Source organism: Sphaerodactylus townsendi, linkage group LG17, assembly GCF_021028975.2.
Source record: "Sphaerodactylus townsendi isolate TG3544 linkage group LG17, MPM_Stown_v2.3, whole genome shotgun sequence".
Lineage (NCBI taxonomy): Eukaryota > Metazoa > Chordata > Lepidosauria > Squamata > Sphaerodactylidae > Sphaerodactylus > Sphaerodactylus townsendi.
The window spans coordinates 14,568,100-14,588,420 of NC_059441.1; the positions used below are offsets into that span (position 1 = coordinate 14,568,100).

The 20,321-nt window shown below is 46.1% G+C and overlaps 1 protein-coding gene across 1 annotated transcript; it reads left to right on the forward strand.

Moving 5' to 3' along the window:
• The first annotated feature begins 7,544 nt into the window (after window positions 1-7,544).
• On the forward strand, window positions 7,545-19,915 carry BCL2L10 (BCL2 like 10). Its single transcript, XM_048482007.1, has 2 exons — window positions 7,545-8,069; window positions 18,762-19,915. Exons 1-2 carry the CDS (start codon window positions 7,662-7,664, stop codon window positions 18,891-18,893), a joined length of 540 nt encoding a protein of 179 aa, XP_048337964.1. The 5' UTR covers window positions 7,545-7,661; the 3' UTR covers window positions 18,894-19,915.
• Window positions 19,916-20,321: the final 406 nt, after the last annotated feature.

The following is a 20,321-nucleotide window of genomic DNA, read 5'->3' on the forward strand; positions in this document are numbered from 1 at the left end:
ACGAACTACTTGGAAGGTGGTTGGGGCCACATCTTTATAAGGCATACACTCAGAGGTGGGATCCAACCAGTTCTCACCACTTCTCTAGAAGTGGTTACTAATTTTTTCTGAGTGCCAAGAAGGGGTTACTAAAGCAACCTCCCTGCCCAATAGGGACTGGAGGTGCGTGTGTGCGGCGCCGCCACTGTTTGAATCCCACCACCATCAGAACCTGTTATTAAAATTTTTGGATCCCACCACTGAATACACTATAAGTATCTTTGTAAGGAATACACTATAAGGATATAGAAAAGCATCTGTTAGATTTATTTCAGTCCAGATTTGAACTATTTGGTATCGCTAGTTCAGCCAACGAATTAAAATTCGCTTGCAAAATAGATTTTTTTAAAAAATGTTTATTTTTAAGAGGTGTAAATACTTACCGTGGGCGGTTCTTTTATTCATGAAAACGTCTGGTTGCATAAGAACGAATTCAACTGTAGTGTAACTGGCGTGCTATTGTTAACCTGGGAACTTTTCAGACTTCTACGGTCCGTGTCAAATCAGTTCCCGCATCTTCTGTTTGGGGGAAATAATCTTCTGTGCTTTGCAATGTTTGTGGCAAATAATGCCTGTGGCAAATTGAACACACTGTAAAAACTGTAAATGTTAGAGCACAGTATACAATGCCAGGCTGACGCACTGCACATGTTGAATTAGGCAGTATTTATTTGACAAGGTATTTTGTGTTTTGAATGGAAAATATTGTGTTGATACTTACGAATGGGCCTCCGTGTAATAAATTGTATTTTACATATTGAGAATCTTGGGCTCTATGATTGGTTCTGCATGCTTTTAATTTTTAAAAAGGTAACTTTCTTTTCCATACATTTCTGACCCTTCTTTTGTCTGTTACCAAACTACGATAAAATAAAAAAGCTGAAACTTACAGGAAATTACAATATGCTTTCTCCAAGGAACCTGCAAGAAACCTGTCATCGTACTACCCAATAGGAATACCAAGTTCTTTATGTTTTTGTTTTTGTTTGGAAAGCTGAATCTGTTTTTCGTTATATTTATTACTATTCTCCTGAATGTGACCATATTTATTTTTGTTTCAATGGGAATGTTTTGATGTCTGTTTCCCAGCTCATTTCTTTCTCCCCCTCCTTGTGACTTCTACTTGAACTTCTTATTTGCAAGAACCGCTTGACTTGGATGACTGGAAAACATAGATGTCAGTTTCTTATCTCTCTACTGACCTTTTCCCTACCTCCTTTAACTCAGTTTGCTGAGCATCAGTGAAAATAAAAAATATTTGTCTGTTTGCTTTAATTCACAGTTTTGTTACAGTAGTGAATGTAACAAAGATAGATTTTTTAAAAATGATTTTTTTCAGTAGTCTGAATAATTTCAGAGGGAAGCCGTGTTGGTAGAACAGTTCGATTGCAGTCCAGCATTCCCTTAGAGACAAACAAGAGTTTTGAGATACAAAACGTTGAAAGTCAAAGCTTCATTCATCAGACATGAGAACTTAAATCTCTTGAAAGTTTATGTCCTGAAATTCTGAGGTGGGACTCAAATCTAACAGTCCTTCCAAAATAGGAGAAGAGTTTGAATTTATACCCCACCTTTTTCTCTTGTAAGGAGACTCAAGGTGGCTTACAAGCTCCTTTCCCTTCCTCTCCCCACAACAGACACCTTGTGAGGTAGGTGGGGCTTAGAGCGTTCTGAGAGAACTGTGTCTAGCCCAAGGTCACCCAGCAGGAATTTAGGAGTGCGAAAACACATCTGGTTCACCAGATAAGCCTCTGCCACTCAGGTGGAGGAGTGGGGAATCAAACCCGGTTCTCCAGATTAGAATCCACCTGCTCTTAACCACAACATATGTAACCATTGCAATAAGTACCTAGAATGTTTTGTTGAGATTAAGGAAGGTTTTGTTGACAGGACTTTTTTTTTTTTAATTATTTTCCATAAAGAGTTACAAAAACATTTTAAAAAGATTTAGGGGGAAAAAAGAATAGATACAAACAAATAATGATGATATCATATGGATCTGCGGTAGCAGTCATTTAGATTCCTCCGTAAAGCAGATCCAGTAAGAAACAAGAGTTCTTACAAGAGAATCCAAATTATAAAAGACCCCAAAATAATAATTTAAAAAACCACGGCTCTGCAACAACCTGATAACTAGTGCAGAGCAATCTACTGTGTGTCTGTATACTATTATTTCTTTTCTTTTGTTGTTACATAAATTTTGCAAAGGAAAATTCTTCCAACTCTACGGCTCATTCTGCACATGCAGAATAATGCACTTTCAAACTGCTTTCAGTGCTCTTTGAAGCTGTGCGGAATAGCAAAATCCACTTGCAAACAGTTGTGAAAGTGGTTTGAAAATGCATTATTTTGCGTGTGCGGAAGGGGCCTAAGAGTAAAGTGACATATTGCCCACTTACTTTTCCTAAGGCTAAGCAGCTTTGTAAGAGAAATTTTTGGAGTAGAGAAGTGGAGGAGCAGGATACTGAAGTCCTAAGTCAACTCTGAACTCCATGGGGGGAAAAAGAGGCCGGCTCTTGCTTTTAAATTACATTTTGGAACTTAAATGAATTGGCTTATTACATGACAACTATGAATGACGGTAACAGATGTTCCATCCACCGCAAAGAGGAAGGACCATCATTCACGTGGGGAAGTATACATGAAAGACGGATGGGATCATTTCCTGTCTGCGTCTTCCAGCTTCTGCTGACCATTTTAAAAAAATAATAACAACAACATGGTGGTGGTGGAGAGTGCATTAAAGTGCCCCCGAGCCTATGGGCACATTTGGCACTCTGACAAGCACGTTGGGCTCGCAACAAAATGGCCGCCAGAACAAAATGGCAACAAAATGGCCACCAGAACAAAATGGCAACAAAATGGCTGCCGGAACAAAATGGCAACAAAATGGCCACCAGAACAAAATGGCAACAAAATGGCTGCCAGAACAAAATGGCAACCAGAACAAAATGGCAACAAAATGGCTGCCAGTTAGTGTAGATTCTTGTGCTGTGGTGGCAGCAGCTGGCAAAGCGACCTTTTTAAAAAATCGGCACAGGCAATCAGAACCCTTGCTGGGCAAAAGCTTTACCTGCCCACCTCCCGCTTCTGAAAAGCACTTGGGGGTCACCCGAGACGGTGTTGGTGGGTACTGTGGTGTCCCTGGGGACTCCTGCTGTAGGGTTTTCAAGGCAAGAGACGTTCAGAGGGGATTTGCCATTGCTGGCCTGTGTTGTTAGCAACCCTGGACCACCCAAGCACTAACCATGGCCCCACTCTGCTTAGCTTCCAAAATCTGATAAGATCGGGCAAGCCCGGGCCACCCTAAGCGATATTTTAGGAGATCTAAATGGCCTGGAAACCCCAGTACAGGACTTCAGGTTGCAGCTTGCAGAATCCAAGTATGGTTATGTCATTTAAGAAAAATTACAGCTCACTGGATGAGTCCACGCTTTGCGTGCACGGAGTCTCCGGTTCAGTTCATGGTATATCTAGTTTTTTTAAAAATATATATCTTGTGTAAAAATTATTGTGGAAGACCCTGGCACCATTAATCCAACTTCATTTATGTGACTCTGCTAAGCAACTAGTGGGGTACAGGAAGTTGTGACGCAAGTCTGACTGTACTACCGTGTTTCCCCGAAAATAAGACAGTATCTTATATTAATTTTTGCTCCCCAAGATGCGCTATGTCTTATTTGCAGGAGATGTCTTATTTTTCTGTGTTCTGTTTGTCGGGCATGCTTCCAAACAACAAACTTTGCTACGTCTTACTTTCGGGGGATGCCTTATATTTCGCACTTCAGCAAAACTTCTGCTATGTCTTATTTTCAGGGGATGTCTTATATTCGGGGAAACAGGGTAGAAGTGCTGACTTTGGGCAAGTCCCATTAAGCTTCCAACTCTGTTTTAAAAGAATAAAATGGACATGGTGACCAGGAATGGTGTTCCAACAGTTGTTAAACTGCTGGGTTTCAATTCTCCCCCTTTTCCAAGGAACCTTCGTTTATTTATTTCTTACATTTATACCTTGCCATATCGTTCTAAGACTCAAGGCGGCTCACAATAAAACAATCAAATACTATAAATACTATAAATATAAACATTTAAAACAGCACAAATACCTAAGTTTTAAAAACAGATACACGGATGCCGTAAAAAAACAACCCAACATGGGAGCACAAAAGAGATCAGAATCCGCATGCCACATCCAAACGAAGACGGGAGATAATTTAAGAAAAGAAGACGGTCCGGCTGGCTCGACAGAGGAGGCTCGACAGAGAAGAAAACAGCTCTGTTTTGCAGGCCCTGCAGAATTGCGGCAGACTCCGCAGGGCCCGGATGTCACAAGGAAGAGTGTTCCACTTGGCCCGTGTTGAAGCCTGGCCAAACAGTCCTGGGGCCGGGACCACCAGCAAATTCCTGTCCATGGACTGGAGGGGTCTCCAAAGGCCATATGGGGACAGTCGGTCCATTGCAATGAGCAAAAATGGTGGAAGAAAGGGCTGTCAAATCACTCATAGCTTTTACAAAACTCTGTGGTGGCTTTTCCAGCCATTGGAGACAAAGCAGAGGTGGTTTTGCCGCCATTACCCTGCCCCCTCCTGAATAATGAAATCCAGAGACCCCCCCTTCAGCACACGCCAAAATAAATGCGTTTTCAAACCACTTTCACAACTATTTGCAATTTGGTTTTACCATTCTCCCTTACAACACAAGAAGACCATTGAAAGCAGTTTGAAAGTGCATTATTCTGCATGTGCGGAATGCGCCCAGGAGTTTCTTGGTGGTAAAAGGTAGCAAAAGTACTAAAGCCAATAGCCCAGACTTTTGATCCACACGGCCACAATATTTATCTGATACTTTAAAAGATAATATTCAGAAGCCTTATGCCGTTTGGGGTAGTTGGAAGGCATGAATCCAAGGCAAACAACATTAGAAACGTTACAAGAAACTGCAAGGTAGTTTAGGGGCTTTCCGGGTGACAAAAGTCCCAAAGTTTATTCCAAGAACTACATATGTTTCTCAAAATTATATATGCTTTCTCCATGACAGGGAAAACTAAGCTGGTATTTGCATTTCAGGGGTGGGCATAGGGTGTAAATGGGAAATGGTGACTTAGGATGGATGGATGGATAGGCAGAGGTGGGATCCAGAAGGTTCTCACCAGTTCCCGAGAGGGGGTTACTAATTATTTGTGTGTGCCGAGAGGGGGTTACTAATGGGGTCCGCTTTTCCATCTCCACGCCCTCGCCTCCCCGAGAGGCATCCTGCCCTTGAACGTGAAGGTTCCATATAGCAATTGCGACTAATAATGCAACTCCCTGAGCTGGGTTAATCCCTTTCAGGTACTGCAATTCATTCATTCTCAGCCTTTCGTACCTTTTATCTTACCAGTCTCTCTCAAAGATCCTGTGTGTTTCACCATTGCTGTGTTCAGATTTGTGAGTTGGGGCATTTTCTATAATGTGATGATGATTTAGAAATGACCTGGTGCAAAAAAAAATTGGGGGGGTCGTGGTGGGGTGGCTGCCCATGGGGGGGGCATCCAACAGGTTTTGCCCAGGGCTCAGGTTTGCCTAGGTACGCCTCTGCCCCCTTTGCTGAGGGGGTGCTGGCGAGGGAACCTGTTACTAAAATTTTTGGATCCCACGACTGTGGATAGGGTTCCTGATACTAAGACAGTTGTGGAGGTATCCAAAGGGATTCATCTCGTGGTTTGTACTGATTTATTTAGTATAGTGCTGGGGCTTTGATAGATCATGCCGTCATGTAAAAAACAGACGGTTAAATATTTCCCAAACGGCATGAGGTTCTCATGACCATGGTTTCTTATAATGCACAGATATGTCATGTAGAAAACAGTTTATTATAATGCACAGATATGTCATGTAGAAAACAGACAAATATTTCCCAAACAGCATGAGGTTCTCATGACCATGGTTTATTATAATGCACAGATAGACACATTTCAGACAGCGTCAACAAATAACTGTGTGCCCTGAAGTTTTGCACAGTCATCTACCTGACTTTTGTTAATTTCCATGCATCGACCAGACTGTGCAAAACCTTACTTCACATCTACTGTAGATGTCTCATATCCTAAATAAACTCTGCTGATGTGTCACCCCCCTAGGAACATTTCCATATCCATTTAGAAAAAAACACACGGTACAGTCACAAGTGAGGGGCCATGTTTTCTATTAAAAAGTCAAACAATTACAAAAAAAAAATGACTCAAACAGGGGAAATAGTTGTCGAGTGATGGTGAATGCTGCCATGTCACCCCAAACATGGTGGGGCCCCACCACTGCATTACACACCCTGTTGGCCCTATCTAGGGCATGAGGATGCGTGTCCATCTCACGTGTGGGGCCAGGTCTTCCATTTAAAAAGCCAAACAATTACCGAAAAAAAAGTGTCATAATCAGGGGAAATGGTTGTCCAGTGATGGTGAATGCTGGCATGTCACCCCAAATATTGTGGGGGGCGTCATCACTGCATCGCACACCCTGCTGGCTCTATCTAGGGCATGAGGATGCGTGTCCATCTCACGTGTGGGGCCAGGTCTTCCATTTAAAAAGCCAAACAATTACCGAAAAAAAAAGTGTCATAATCAGGGGAAATGGTTGTCCAGTGATGGTGAATGCTGGCATGTCACCCCAAACATTGTGTGTGTGTGGGGGGGGGGGGCGTCATCACTGAATCACACACCCTGCTGGCTCTATCTAGGGCATGAGGATGCGTCATCCATCCTCGCGTGTGGGGCCAGATCTTCCATTTAAAAAGCAAAACAATTACCGAAAAAAAAAGTGTCATAATCAGGGGAAATGGTTGTCCAGTGATGGTGAATGCTGGCATGTCACCCCAAACATTGTGTGTGTGTGTGTGGGGGGGGCGTCATCACTGCATCGCACACCCTGCTGGCTCTATCTAGGGCATGAGGATGCGTGTCCATCTCACGTGTGGGGCCAGGTCTTCCATTTAAAAAGCCAAACAATTACCGAAAAAAAAAGTGTCATAATCAGGGGAAGTGGTTGTCCAGTGATGGTGAATGCTGGCATGTCACCCCAAACATTGTGTGTGTGTGTGGGGGGGGGGGGCGTCATCACTGAATCACACACCCTGCTGGCTCTATCTGGGGCATGAGCATGCGTGTCCATCTCACGAGTGGGGCCAGGTCTTCCATTTAAAAAGTCAAACAATTACCCCCCCCCAAAAATGACTAAAAACAGGGAAAATAGTTGTCCAGTGATGGTGAATGCTGCATGTCACCCCAAACATTGGGGGGGGGGGGCGTCATCACTGCATTGCACTTCCTGCTGGCTCTGCCTGGGGGGTGAGCATCAGCTGCGGGGGGGGGGGGAATAAATTGCGCCCCCTGGTTGACCCCCCCCCGTCACAGGCTTGGCACGCAGCTTGCGCAAGCGCACAGGGGTGGTGCGCGCAGGCGCTGCGGCTCCCTGCTGGGGCCGGCAGGGGGCGCGCGGGAGCGCCCGGGCGGAGGCGGAGGAGGCGGAGCCGCGGAAGCCGGCCGGGCCACGTGGGGCGAGCGCGGGGGCGGAGGCGGCTTCTTAGGCAGCGCCCGGCGCCGGTGCAGGGCCCGGTCGGACTCCTCCTCTGCCGCCGCCGCCGCCGCCATGCCGAGCGAGCTGGCCGCCGAGACGGCGCAGCTGGTGGACGACTACCTGCAGCACCACCTGGGCGGCTCGGCGCTGCCGGCCACCCGCACGGCCCAGACGCTGCGCCGCGTGGCCGACGAGCTGGGGAGCCGCGAGCAGCCCTTCTTCCGCTCGGCCTGCAGCCCCGCCGCCCTGCCCGAGCCCGGCGGGGCGGCGGCGCACTTGAGCCGGGTGGCGGCGCAGATGGAGGCCGACGGCGGGCTCAACTGGGGCCGGGTGGTGGCGCTGGTCGTGTTCACCGGCACCCTGGCGGCGGCGCTGGCCGAGCGCGGGGCCCCCCGGGACGAGGTCGCCGCCCTGGCCCAGGCGCTGGTCGCCTACCTGGCCGGCGAGAAGCGCGAGTGGCTGGAGGCGCACGGAGGATGGGTAAGCAGCAGTGGGTGAGAGGGTGGGGGGGGGGTCCCCGGTGCATTGCCCCCGGTGCATTTCCCCGCCATGTTGCCGGGGGAGGGGGCTTCCCCTGGCCGGGGTCTCCAGCCGGGGTGCAACGGCGGGCGCTGCGCTGCCCCCCGCCCCGACCTTGGTGCAAGCCCTTCCCGCGCGCGTGCACGCACTGCTCGCCCCCTTTGCAAAAGCCCCCCTCTCCCCCCACGAGGGGGGGGGCTTGCAGAGCCAACCCGGGTATGGGGGGGTGGGAAAGAGGTGGAGGGATGGCCGCCTGCGCCTTGCATCGCGGAGGCCCCGGATCATTTCCTTCCCATATAAGGGAAACCAGATCCTGCGAAGTTGCCTCGGGAAGAGCGCGGGGCGCCGGCCCCCCTCCCGCCCGGGTCACGCGTGGGGTGGCCCTCCCGAGCCGGAGGATGCGTTGCCCAAAGATGGAGAAGGGAGAGCGAGCGAGCGCGCGCGCGCGCGAGCCAGCTCAGCTCTTGCAGCAACCGGCCCTTTGCAGCTCACGGCTGCTTGCAAAAAAAGAGGGCTTGCTTGTGCAGCCGGTTGCGCAGAGGGAAGGGCCTCCTGGCGACGTTGGCTGGAGATTTGCAGAGGTTGCAATGCTGGGCAGGCGAAAATCTGCCCGCACAGCTGGAAGGGTCCAGAGTGGAGAATCCCCAGCCTGCAGGACCCTGTCCCTGGGAATTTCCACCCCCATGAGGACTGGAAACTTTTATCTCCTCTGAAAAAGAGGGCTGAGTGACAAATGCACCATTTACATGTCTAGGTTCATTTTATGACCTCTTCCCTTCCTCTGAGGAGCTTGGGGGTTCACCTGTGGATCTTCCTCCCCCATTTTACCTTTGCAGCATCCCTTGTGTGGTTGAGGTGGTGGATCGTGAGCTTCAGTGACCGAGTGGGGCTATAAACCCTGGTCCCGGTCTGAAACTCAGACCCCTGTATGGCCCAGATTTGCAATGCAGATGGTAAATAAATGAATGCTAGAGGTCTGTTGAGCTGGACAAGCTACCAGTTAGGACAGGCCTGGCTTGAATGAGGAGATTCTCTGCTCTTTTTACGTGGCAGTCTTGTTGACGTGGGTCACCGTTTTCCCAGCAGTGAGCTTCAGAGGTCCTTGGGTACAGGACAGCCTGTACTCCGTTCATTCTTGCTCTGAACTATAACCCAATTCCCTTTGAATCGCTCAGATGCTGTTCCGTAGCTGTGACAACACATTAAACAAGGTGATCTTGCCTGGCTGCTCTGCAGGGGATCCCAGTGAAATAGCAGGCTTACATCTTATTAGGAGCTGGCTGAGTCTCGGGGATATGCTCTGGAGCAGGGTTGTCCAACTGTGGCCCCGCAGAGGTTCATGGACTACAATTCCCATCAGCCCCTGCCAGCATCGTAGTCCATGAACCTCTGCAGATCGTGGTCCATGAACCTCTACAGCCCTGCTGTAGAGTACTGTGTTTCCCTGAAAATAAGACAGTGTCTTATATTAATTTTTGCTCCCAAAGATGTGCTATGTCTTATTTTCAGGGGATGTCTTATTTTTCTGTGTTCTGTTCGTCGGGCATGCTTCCAAACAAAAACTTAGCTACATCTTACTTTTGGGGGATGCCTTATATTTCGCACTTCAGCAAAACCTCTACTACGTCTTATTTTCCGGGGATGTCTTATATTCCGGGAAACAGGATATTTATGCTCTGTGTAGTTCTTCCTGTTTTCTAGAATGGGCATCCCACTTTTAATGTGACTGGCAAAGAAACTGAAAATTGGGTACAAAGGGGTTGGATGCCCTCAACTTCTCCTCCAGTGAGAAGGGGTCCATTTTGAACACCCAAAAGGTTACGTTGAGACTCATAGAACTTCCTTCATTACTAATACCAGGAACTGCAAGAAGCTGGGAAATTGGGTGACAATGAATGGGAACAGTTGGCTGTATCCAACGTAGCGTTACCCAACCTTCAGGAGAGCCCTGGAGAACTCCCAGAGCTATAGATGGTCTCCAGACAACAGATGGTGGACTATATAGCTTTATAATAATTCTGAGCACGTTAAATGGGAAGGGGCAGGATGTTCACTGGGATCCCCACCTGAAACACAGAGATCAAATCGAATGAAACTATACCCTGCTGAGATTCTTGCTATCCCCGGACTCTACCGCCAAATCTGCAGGAAATTCCCAACCCAGAGTTGACAACCTGAAGCCCTGTAGTCTAGGGCAGAAGCCGTGAATTGAGTGCCGGGGGCAAATGTCCTTGACTCAAACAATACATTCCACATTTGCCTAGCCTCCAGATCTTGGGTGCCTTGTGAGTCCATAGCTTAGGGTTTCTTAGATGACCCATGAGATAGAATCTCTTTCAAGTACTGATTTTTTATTCCCATTGACTAAGTTGGGGCCTTTCCCAAGAAAAGGGAGGAGTTCCTCAGCGGCTGTCAACATTTTACCTCTGTGTTTCGAGGTGGCGCATGTGGAAGAACACATCTGGCTTGCGAGACATCTGTCGACATACTGTTTAGGGCTTTAAAGGTGAAAGCCAACAATCGCAGCATGTGGAATTTTTTTTTTTTTGCCTCGGTTCCAATGAGAAGCCGTTTGGGATCACGAAGATACCAATGAACTCTAAAAGCTAGGCAAAACTGTATTTTGGGTGGTGAAGACAGGTTATCTTGGAGGAATTGGGCTACTGCTTAGGGTACCTTTCTTTGAAATCTAGTAAACGCCTGCCAATATGGAGTCAGAAGTGGGGAATGGGGCTTGCAGTGGTGTAGGAGATTAGGAGCTCGTGTATCTAATCTGGAGGAACCGGGTTTGATTCCCAGCTCTGTCGCCTGAGCTGTGGAGGCTTATCTCCCACACACGCCAGCGGGGTGACCTTGGGCTAGTCACAGCTTTTTGGAGCTCTCTTAGCCCCACCTACCTCACAGGGTGTTTGTTGTGAGGGGGGAAGGGCAAGGAGATTGTCAGCCCCTTTGAGTCTCCTGCAGGAGAGAAAGGGGGGATATAAACCCAAACTCTTCTTCTTCTTGCTGGATGCAGAAAAACAAAGCCCAAAAACTGTGCAGGCATAGTTTTGACCATCCCAAGGCATCACCAATAAGCACTGGTTTCACTGCGACAACCACAATCCTAGAAGGCCTTGCACATTCCCAGCCCTTATATCTGACAGGCAAATGGTTTGGTATTACCAATATTGCCCACCTACACTTCATGATGTTTCAATCTGATGAAATGGCTCTTCTGAACTAGGAAGTTTTCAACTTCCTGGCCATTCAGAGGGCAGAGTGGGAAGACAAACCAGAGGATCTAGGCGATGACATCTGAGATGAAGCATCTGCACCACGAAAAGCCTGTATTCGGGGCGCTGGGCCCATTTATGCATTGACGCTTGCTGCGACGTTCCTGGTCGTGTGGTCCCTTCACAGTGGGGCCTCCTGTTTCTCTGTTTAAGGGCAAGGAGGAGCCGCAGTGTCTGCCACTCAGCCTCGATCCTGCTCGCAGCTGCCAGCCCCTCTCAAAAGCCAAGATATTACCCTTTAAAGATAATACTGATATTGTTGAGGCTGTCGTCTCCCCCCCCACTCCACTCCTCTCAGGAATCCCCTGCCAGCTTTTCCCTAAAAATAGAAAAGCAACAAAAAACAGCCTCAACGATATTGATATGAGCAATGTTAATATTACCTCTAAAGGGCTTTACAGGAACGAACCAGGTAGCCTTCACCTTGCCTTTTAACTGCAGCAACCCAGAAGGAGGGAAATCCTGCAGCGAGAGGGATACCTCCTGGTTTCCTCCCTCTCGCAAACTGCAGGGCACCCAGGATCTCCGGTGACGCAACTCTGATGGCATCAGCTCAAGAATCTCTGCCTCGCAGGAACCATGCTCTTGCTGCGGGGCAGAAGGCCTGTGCATAAATCAGCCATTTGTGAATGAAGCGTTGCCCCCAAATAGCGGCTTGTAATTATTGTTAAATATAGAATGCTATGTATGAGTATACTTTAGCCCCTGACATCAGCCTTGTAATGGCTGCAGTCATCTTCCTATGCAATATTTCAGGTATTACCATGTGTGGGAAAATTCCTTTAAAACAAACAACAAAAAAAGCAAGGGTTTAACTCCCAAGTCTGGAGAGATTTGTGGGGATGCAGAGCACCTAGCAGACTTTATATCTTGCCTTTCTCTCCAGGGGAGCCCGGTGGAGTGTACATCATTTTATCCTCACAGCCCTCATGTGAGATTCGGCTGGCAAAATCACCCCGTGCAGAATTGGGATTAGAAACTCCCAAATCCTGCTATGATACTCTAACCCAGTGGTTCTCAGCCTTCCTAATGCCGCGACCCTTTAATGCAGTTCCTCATGTTGTGGTGACCCCCAACCCTAACATTTATCCATTTTACAGATGGAGAACACTGATGCAGAGAGTCTTAGGCGACCCCTGTGAAAGGGTCGCCCGACCCCCAAAGGGGTCCCGACCCCCAGGTTGAGAACCACTGTTCTAACTTACGTCAAAACACAAGCTACAGCTAAGCTGTTTAAATCTCCTAGTCCACGCGTGGGTGGCATTTCTGTAGAGTCTGGGAAGGTGAGTGATTCATTCAGTGTTGGAGACAGCTTGTGGTGTGATGGCTGGGGTGAGGCAATGTCTGATCAGCTGAACATCACAGGGGCGGTGTTGATACTACCATACCAGGGTGGGGGAATTCTGTGCACTTCAGAAATGCAAGAATCTGTGTCCCCAAGCAGAAGTTGGGAAATGGTTCCCTTTCTTAACTTTTCGCATGGCAGTCTCCTCACCTGGGATTCTCTGCAAATGCTACCTCCTTCCGAACTCTTTTTTCCAACTAAAAAGGCGACTCCTTGACCAGGTGCTACAAGTTCTACAAGACCAAGCGTGAAGTAACTGTTCCCCCTTCTTTCTCCAACGTCAAATTCAAAACCTCTCTGATGGCAGACTACCTGAGTATACTCTCAAGCGCCCAAAGCTTGAATGGATATACACAGGGGCTGGTTGTAATTCCTTCCCTTGTTCTGGCTTCAAGGGAGGTTTCTTAAGATTGACTCGTAGGAAGTGGAAATACCCCCACTGTACTATACTGGTGCAATCCGTGGGACATATAATGGCTTAACTGCCCCAAATGCGAGGAAGCTAGGACCAGGCTTTTGACTTTCCTTCCTGCTAAGTTTAAGGAATACTCTGTTGCTGGGAAGGTTGCCTTCCTACTAAGCAACCCTTCTTCTGTGATTTTAAATTCTGTAGCTAGGTTCCTTTTAGGAACTTTGGAATAATACCTGTGATGGTTTTATGTATGGAACATTTGCCTGGATAATGCTGGTTGTTATATTGGTATTATGCCTAGTAAAGGTTTTGTGTATGTATATAGACCAAGGCAGTTAACTTTTTTGAAATGTCACACATGCAATAATCAATTGCACGAACGCATGAGCACGTGTCAAAAGTTTTCTATATGTTCTTTCCTTTGTGGTGGGAGCAATGTTCGGCAGGATTGGTTCGGTTTCTCGGCTTCTCGGCTTGATCCTGTGTCTTGCAAGAGGGTGGAAGCAGTGGTGGGATTCATCCGGTTCGCACCACTTCGGTAGAACCGGTTGTTAAAATGGTGCTTGTAAACAACCAGTTGTTAAATTATTTGAATCACATCACTGGAACCGGTTCTTAAATTATTTGAATCCCACCACTGGGTAGAAGGCCAGACTTGGTTCTGTTGAAGTGTTCTTTGGGAGCATCACTGGGGCGAAAGAAGAAGAAGAAGAAGAAGAATTTGGATTGCCACTACTCTCTCCTGCAGGAGACTCAAAGGGGCTTACAATCTCCTTGCCCTTCCCCCCTCACAACAAACACCCTGTGAGGTGGGTGGGGCTGAGAGAGCTCCGAGAAGCTGTGGCTAGCCCAAGGTCACCCAGCTGGCGTGTGTGGGAGTGTACAGGCTAATCTGAATTCCCCAGATAAGCCTCCACAGGTCAGGCGGCAGAGCTGGGAATCAAACCCTGTTCCTCCAGATTAGATACACAAGCTCTTAACCTCCTACGCCACTGCTGCTGCTGACGTCACATCTGAAAAGACATCCCCCCAGCTGCAAGGAATTATAGGGCAAGGGATTTGGCTCCCTCTGGAGGCAGAGCAAGAAGGGGATATTACTCCGGGCTATTTTTCGGTATTTGGTTATTACCGCAACCCTGCCCTCCGCTCCGCCTTTCCCATGAACCTGGTGCAAGAACTCTGGCAACAGAAGTCTTTGTTGCGTCTTAGATAAAATCAAGGCTGGAGAGAAAAATATTTCAGATTAAGTGCTTGGAATTTTTCCAGCCCTTAAAAGTCTAGAAGGTCAGCCCACTTAAAAAAAACTAATAATAAAGCTTCTCTGTGTACTATAATCTCAGAGTTAAATTTAAAAAAGAAATTCTTCGGTTAATATGCATCTCTTTCTTTGAATTGCAGCCATTACGGGATCGTTCCAAAAAGAAACCATCCATTTCTAACGTGGCTGGTCAGCAATAGTGTTGTTAAACCCCGAGGAATGGATTTCTTATTCTTCTGGCTGATGCAAAAGGGCCCAGCCGAAGATTACAGAAACTTCTTCCAGTTAACTAAGGGTTTCTTTTCTTTCCCAGTGTAGAGTTTCTGCCTCTCTGAAGTATCTGGTGCTGGCTATTGTTAAGCGTGGGTGCGGGTTTAAACCTCTGCCAGGAATGTTGAATAATCAACTTCAAAGCAACTATTTCCCACAGTACTAGGGTAAAAAATACATAGAAACCTGCATTCAGTTCTCAGTTTTCAAACAGGCCATTGGTGGGAAAGTCTATTCAGACCGGCCTCTTGGTGAAATCTGGTCACATCTCCCCCCCACCCCCTGCCCCCCTCTCTGCGAAGTCACATTCTCCAGTCAGCAAATATCACAAAGCACTTACAGCAAGAAGGCCCCAAAGATTTTATTGGACAAAAGTTTATTTTCTAACCCATGGGCAATGTAACAAGATGCTGCCGTTCAGCCATTTGTAAAGGGGGCTGCTTTGAAGCAGACAGACCGGAGATCATCTTTAAATGCCTTTTTGTGCCTGACCTTTCTCTTCGTGGGTAGAGAGGAAGCCATGTGTGATGGTTGTCACATGTTGGGGAGCCTGTGTGTGTGTGTCACGACAACCTTTGGGCAGCTTTAGCACATGAGTTGGAAGATGCTGGGTTGTGTAATCATTTATATATTCATAAAAGTAACGTCTCAAGTCCTTGCCGGCGGGACTTAACTGCATTCCATTCCCTTCCACGAAACTGCCTCCACAAAGCCCTTGAGAAAGCAGCGTTACTTCCTGGTTTCAAACTATCTCATGATTTGGGTGGGTGGCAGAAAGGCAGTTTTCATTGTTGGCTTTAGAAAGTGAAAGATTTATGTTTGTGCACTCACCGCCAGTGGTTGCAGATAACAAAGTTTTGGTGCGGTTGGTAATGTGCGGGCCTTTTTGTAGAAATAAGCCTTTTTTTCCTGGTGTCTAGGGTTAGAGTGTAGACCCAAAGCAAAAAAATGTTTATCCGTACCTGCCAAATCTTGGGCCTGTTCGAATACCGAAAGGTTGGCACTTAAATAAGACAGGTTATACAAAAAAGAAACAGAAGAATCTGATTAATTTTAAATGTCACTTGGTATAAATCCGCCTCCAAAGTTTTTTTTTAATTATAAAAATCTTAATTGTCCTGTCAGGGTTTTTTTTACAGTCAAAGTAAGTGGCAGACTTGAAATGGTTCTTTAATAGGTTGTGTAGGCTTTCTTGCATCAGAAAATGTCTCCATTCAAATAGATAGATTTGGCATGTTTGGATTGTACTCAGTAAACAAAACAAGTACACAACATTTTATGTACTGTCTAAGCATCTGGAGTCTGTTGAAAGGAACAACATTCAATCCAACCCAACTTAAATGTGGTTTAAGCTGGTGTCTGCTAGATTTGATATAATCTAAATTTCAACTATAGCTGTTATTGGGGTGGACCAAAATATACCTTTCTACATATTTCTGTCCAAATAGCATTTGTGATTTTAAATTTTTTAAAGTCTCTCTTTTTCTATCTGAGGAAATAACTGTGTAATGTGTTCTTTTCTGAGTTGGAGGCCTCATTGCTTACCAGCTGATATGAAGTAGGAACAAAAGAAATCTTCCATAGGAAAATCATAGCAGTGGAAAACTTTTTTCCAAGTAGGGAACTTTTCTGTCCCACGTTCTCAGCTAATCTTGTTCAGTACATTTTTTTTAATAGCACCGAAACTGAAATAAACTAGAATATCAGCCTCTCACCTTATTTCTAATTGCACAGACTTCGAGTCGACTTTGTTGAATATACACAAAACAATTCTGAAAGGTGACCGGCTCGACGTTTCCAAATACAAATTGTGTGTGTGTATGGGGGTGGGTGGGGAGCGAGTCCCTCTTTCCTGTAAACGGCCCACCTGCATGCTAATGAACGTAGAGCAGCTGCTAGCAAAATAAAAAGAAGCGTCAACTGACATTCAGCGAAAATGCACCCATTGTTGGCACAGATTAAAGTAGAAAGAACAAAGTTCCGGAAGAAATTAAGGGCATAACTTCGTTTACATAGACATCTGCCAGATAAGTTCAGACGTGGCCATCTGGAGCAGTCTTACTGCCATTTCTCCTTGATCCTGTATAAAGTTCTAGCGGGGCAGCTGCCGGTCTCTCAGCCATAGGTCAACTGTGGATTGAGTTGCTTGCAGGCATAAGTAGCCGGATGCATATGCAGCATTCAGAACTGGGGACAAGACTCAAAAGCGCTTTTCAGCAGATATCTGTTCCCAAGGGTCACGTGCTGCAAATTGCAGCTTACGGTACTGAATTTAACAACTTGCAGTTGATGGGCTAACTCTTTGATGAGCATGCGCAGAGTTATTTATATTTGTTGTTTTCAATTCAATAAGCCTTTATTGGCATATACATGATAGTTCCAGTTAAAATATAGTTCCAGTTAAAAAATACAGTTCCAGTTAAAAAGTGAATAGTAAAAAACTTCGCGTTTGTCATACATTCAGTTTACAAACTTCTGACAAAAACTTTGCCACTATAAGGCAACAATGAAAATCCTGACAATTTAAAAGCGTAACTACTTTATCTGATTCAGTATAAATCGAAATCTTAGGGTCCTATATAGCTTGGGACCTGTAGGCTGGATCGAAGGTTCTTAGGTATAATCCTTGGAACAGGAGAATGTGTGGGATGGAATCAAGCTGTCCTATACTACAGGTTTAGAACCTCTTATGCAACTTGGAAGATCATTAAGTCTTCCTCTATGTAGCGGAGATGGCATGATGTTTAATCTAGCCAGCATATAGGCTCTCCTGTGTATGGGATTTGTGAGCGCTGTAATATAATAGGCTGGGTATCCCTGCGTGAAAGGAACTGACATATTTGTTGATGAACAAGATTTATTTGCCAAGCTCTGCAGTTGTTGATAGTCCATTGCTAACAGCCTCTATGGCCTTGTGTATTTATTTATTAGTCACTGAGCCCGCCCTCCCCAGGAGGAGGCTCAGAGTGAACAACCTTATAACACGACAAAACAGATTCAGCTTCCATCTCACATACGTTTGGTTCTTTACTTGGATCCAGTGCTTGCTCTCAACTTGGAACTGTGGTAAACAACAGAATGATTTTGTGTGTGTGAAATTGGTTGAACCGTAGGGGAGAAGGGGGTATCAATGACTAAGTGTCAGACTTTGGCTGTGGATCGTCCACACTTGCCAGAGCATCAGGGGGGTAGCAAGCCAACTAGCTCATAGTTCTGGAACGGGCTTTATAAGACTAGGCAACAACTTCATTCAGTGACTTGTGGTTTACGACATGAATGGTCTCTTTTCAAAGGTGCTTTGTTTGGACTGGTATGAAAGTTCTGTTCGTAGTGAGTTTCATCCGCTTGGTTGAAGTAGTGAATTACCCTATGGAATCTACTTCCTCCTTGGCTTAGAGAGACTCTTACGGCAGCCAATGCAGTGTTGGATTATGGCCAGGGAGATCCAGGCTCAAATCTCTTGATTGCTACGAAACTTGCCGGGTGACTTTGGGCCGGTCTCATCTCTCTGCGCTTAACCATTCCCATGGGCGGTTGCGAAGATGAAATGGAGGAGGGAGGAAACCCCATTCATTCTCCTGAGCTCCTTGAAGGATGGGGCCAGTGGTGGAATCCAAAAGGCGTGGCATGAGGTTCCCATGGTGGGTGGGATTCAAACTGGTGCTTAAGCATCCAATGAGAGACTGGGTAGGGGCATGACGAGGGGCATGGCCAGGCATTCTGGGGGTGTGGCATTCCTGGGTGTGGCTGCGGCAAGGGCTGCGCCGGTCCTTGGGCGGGAAACGAATGCACGCAGGCGCAGGCTGCCACGCACACCGGTGCACCTCCTGCTAGACTGCTTCAAGTTCTGCGCACTACTGCTGAGAGGAGGGGCGTAACTAAGGCAAAAATCACATGGCAAAATCACTAATTGGTATCCCCCTCTTGGCACACACAAATAATTAGTAACCTACTCTCGGGAACCTGTGAGAACCTGTTGGATCCCACCTCTGGATGGGGCCGGTTAAAAAAATTAAAAATGTGAAGATTGAATGCAAGGTTGGTTAATTCCCTATGCCTTTGACTTGAAGATCTCGCTCTCTGCTTTTTTCAGGATGGGTTCTATCACTTCTTCAACAAACACGGCTCGGATGCAACTGACCAGAACAGCACCATAAGCAACGCGATCATGGCGGCCGCGGGATTTGGCCTGGCGGGATTGGCTTTCCTCTTGGCTGTGCGGTAAAAAAACTACATCAGTGGACTTGACTTTGGGGAGGGGAAAAACTCTTCGAAACTGCCAACGTGTACCAGTGAAGAGTCCATTCTATATTTCTATGATGGTGAAAGACAGAAGCTTATATTTTTTAATCGGCGTCTGGAGCGGAACGTTGGAAACAAAGCACACACTGGCAGTGGCAATACACGAATGGAAGCAAAGACCGGTTAAATCTTAGTTTGGATGGTGTTTTTTTTCTCTCCATCTTGATGTGAGAGTTGTAGGTGTCATGTTAGCCCCATTCTAGAGAATCGCTGAGTACTGGATGTTATGCTAAATGTGTTAGATGGGCTTGCAATGGAACCCAAGTGAAGATGTGTGTTTGGATTTTCGTTGGGGGTGTGTGTGTGTGTATAGGGGCGGGGGGGAAGAAGTTGCCTTGTGAAATGTGAGCCAGTATTAGCAAGAATGAAGAGCTTAATCACACCTTTGCTGCAATGCACACAGTAATGATTGAACTCCTCGATGTATAACTGCAAGATTCATATTGCACAGCTTACGTGGTCTCATTGTCATGACCTTAATACAACTTACACTACATGTAGGTGACGAATGTTGATACCAAAACTTCAGAAGGCTGACGAACCAGTTCTTATAACTGAAGCGAGTTTAACTATTGGAGGAAAAAAACCCTTTTTTTGAAATTGGTCTATTTTGGAAGTCCATCGAAGGCTGGGATTTCTGTGGATTTCCTGTCGAACCCAGAAACTCCGTATAACTTAATATATTTTTGAAGTATTTATCATTGTATAATAACTGGTAGTTGGTAACATCTATTTTTGTTAAGTTCCATTTTTTTTAAAGAAATGAGAAGCTGTCTCACACAGTTGCTTTCTGGGCTGTACCTATTTCTCTTCTGCCTTGTTTAACAATTTGGTATTGTGTCCTGTGTATTGTACAAATAGTCTCCAGATGCGTTCAGTGTCATTTTCTTTAGCTTGTACAGTTTTAATATGTGAATAAATACAACTGAATATTTTTATTTTAAATTGAGCACACCTGCTTGCATTGATGTGACTTTTTCTTTAGTGGGACTTCAGTGGATTCCGCGTGGCTCAAAAACAGCGGTGTGAAAATGGTGTGAAATGACAAACAGAGAAAGAGAGGAAATGGAGAGATGGCCAGGGAGAGGATGGAGAAGGAGATTAATGTTCTTTCATGATTACCTATTGGATATTGATTGTAAGTTTTGCTGTGGATAGATAAGTTTAGTAAATACAAGGAAGATTTATTGGTCTAGGTATCACAGCATGGATACAGTGGGGAAAACTGTTATGTACAGCCACATGGAAATGTTCCTAATATAACAGATGCATAATATAACAATAAATTTGTTAAAATATGGGTGAAATCCAGTTTTTTTTATTTAGCAGATTCCAAATTAGCCCAGTACAT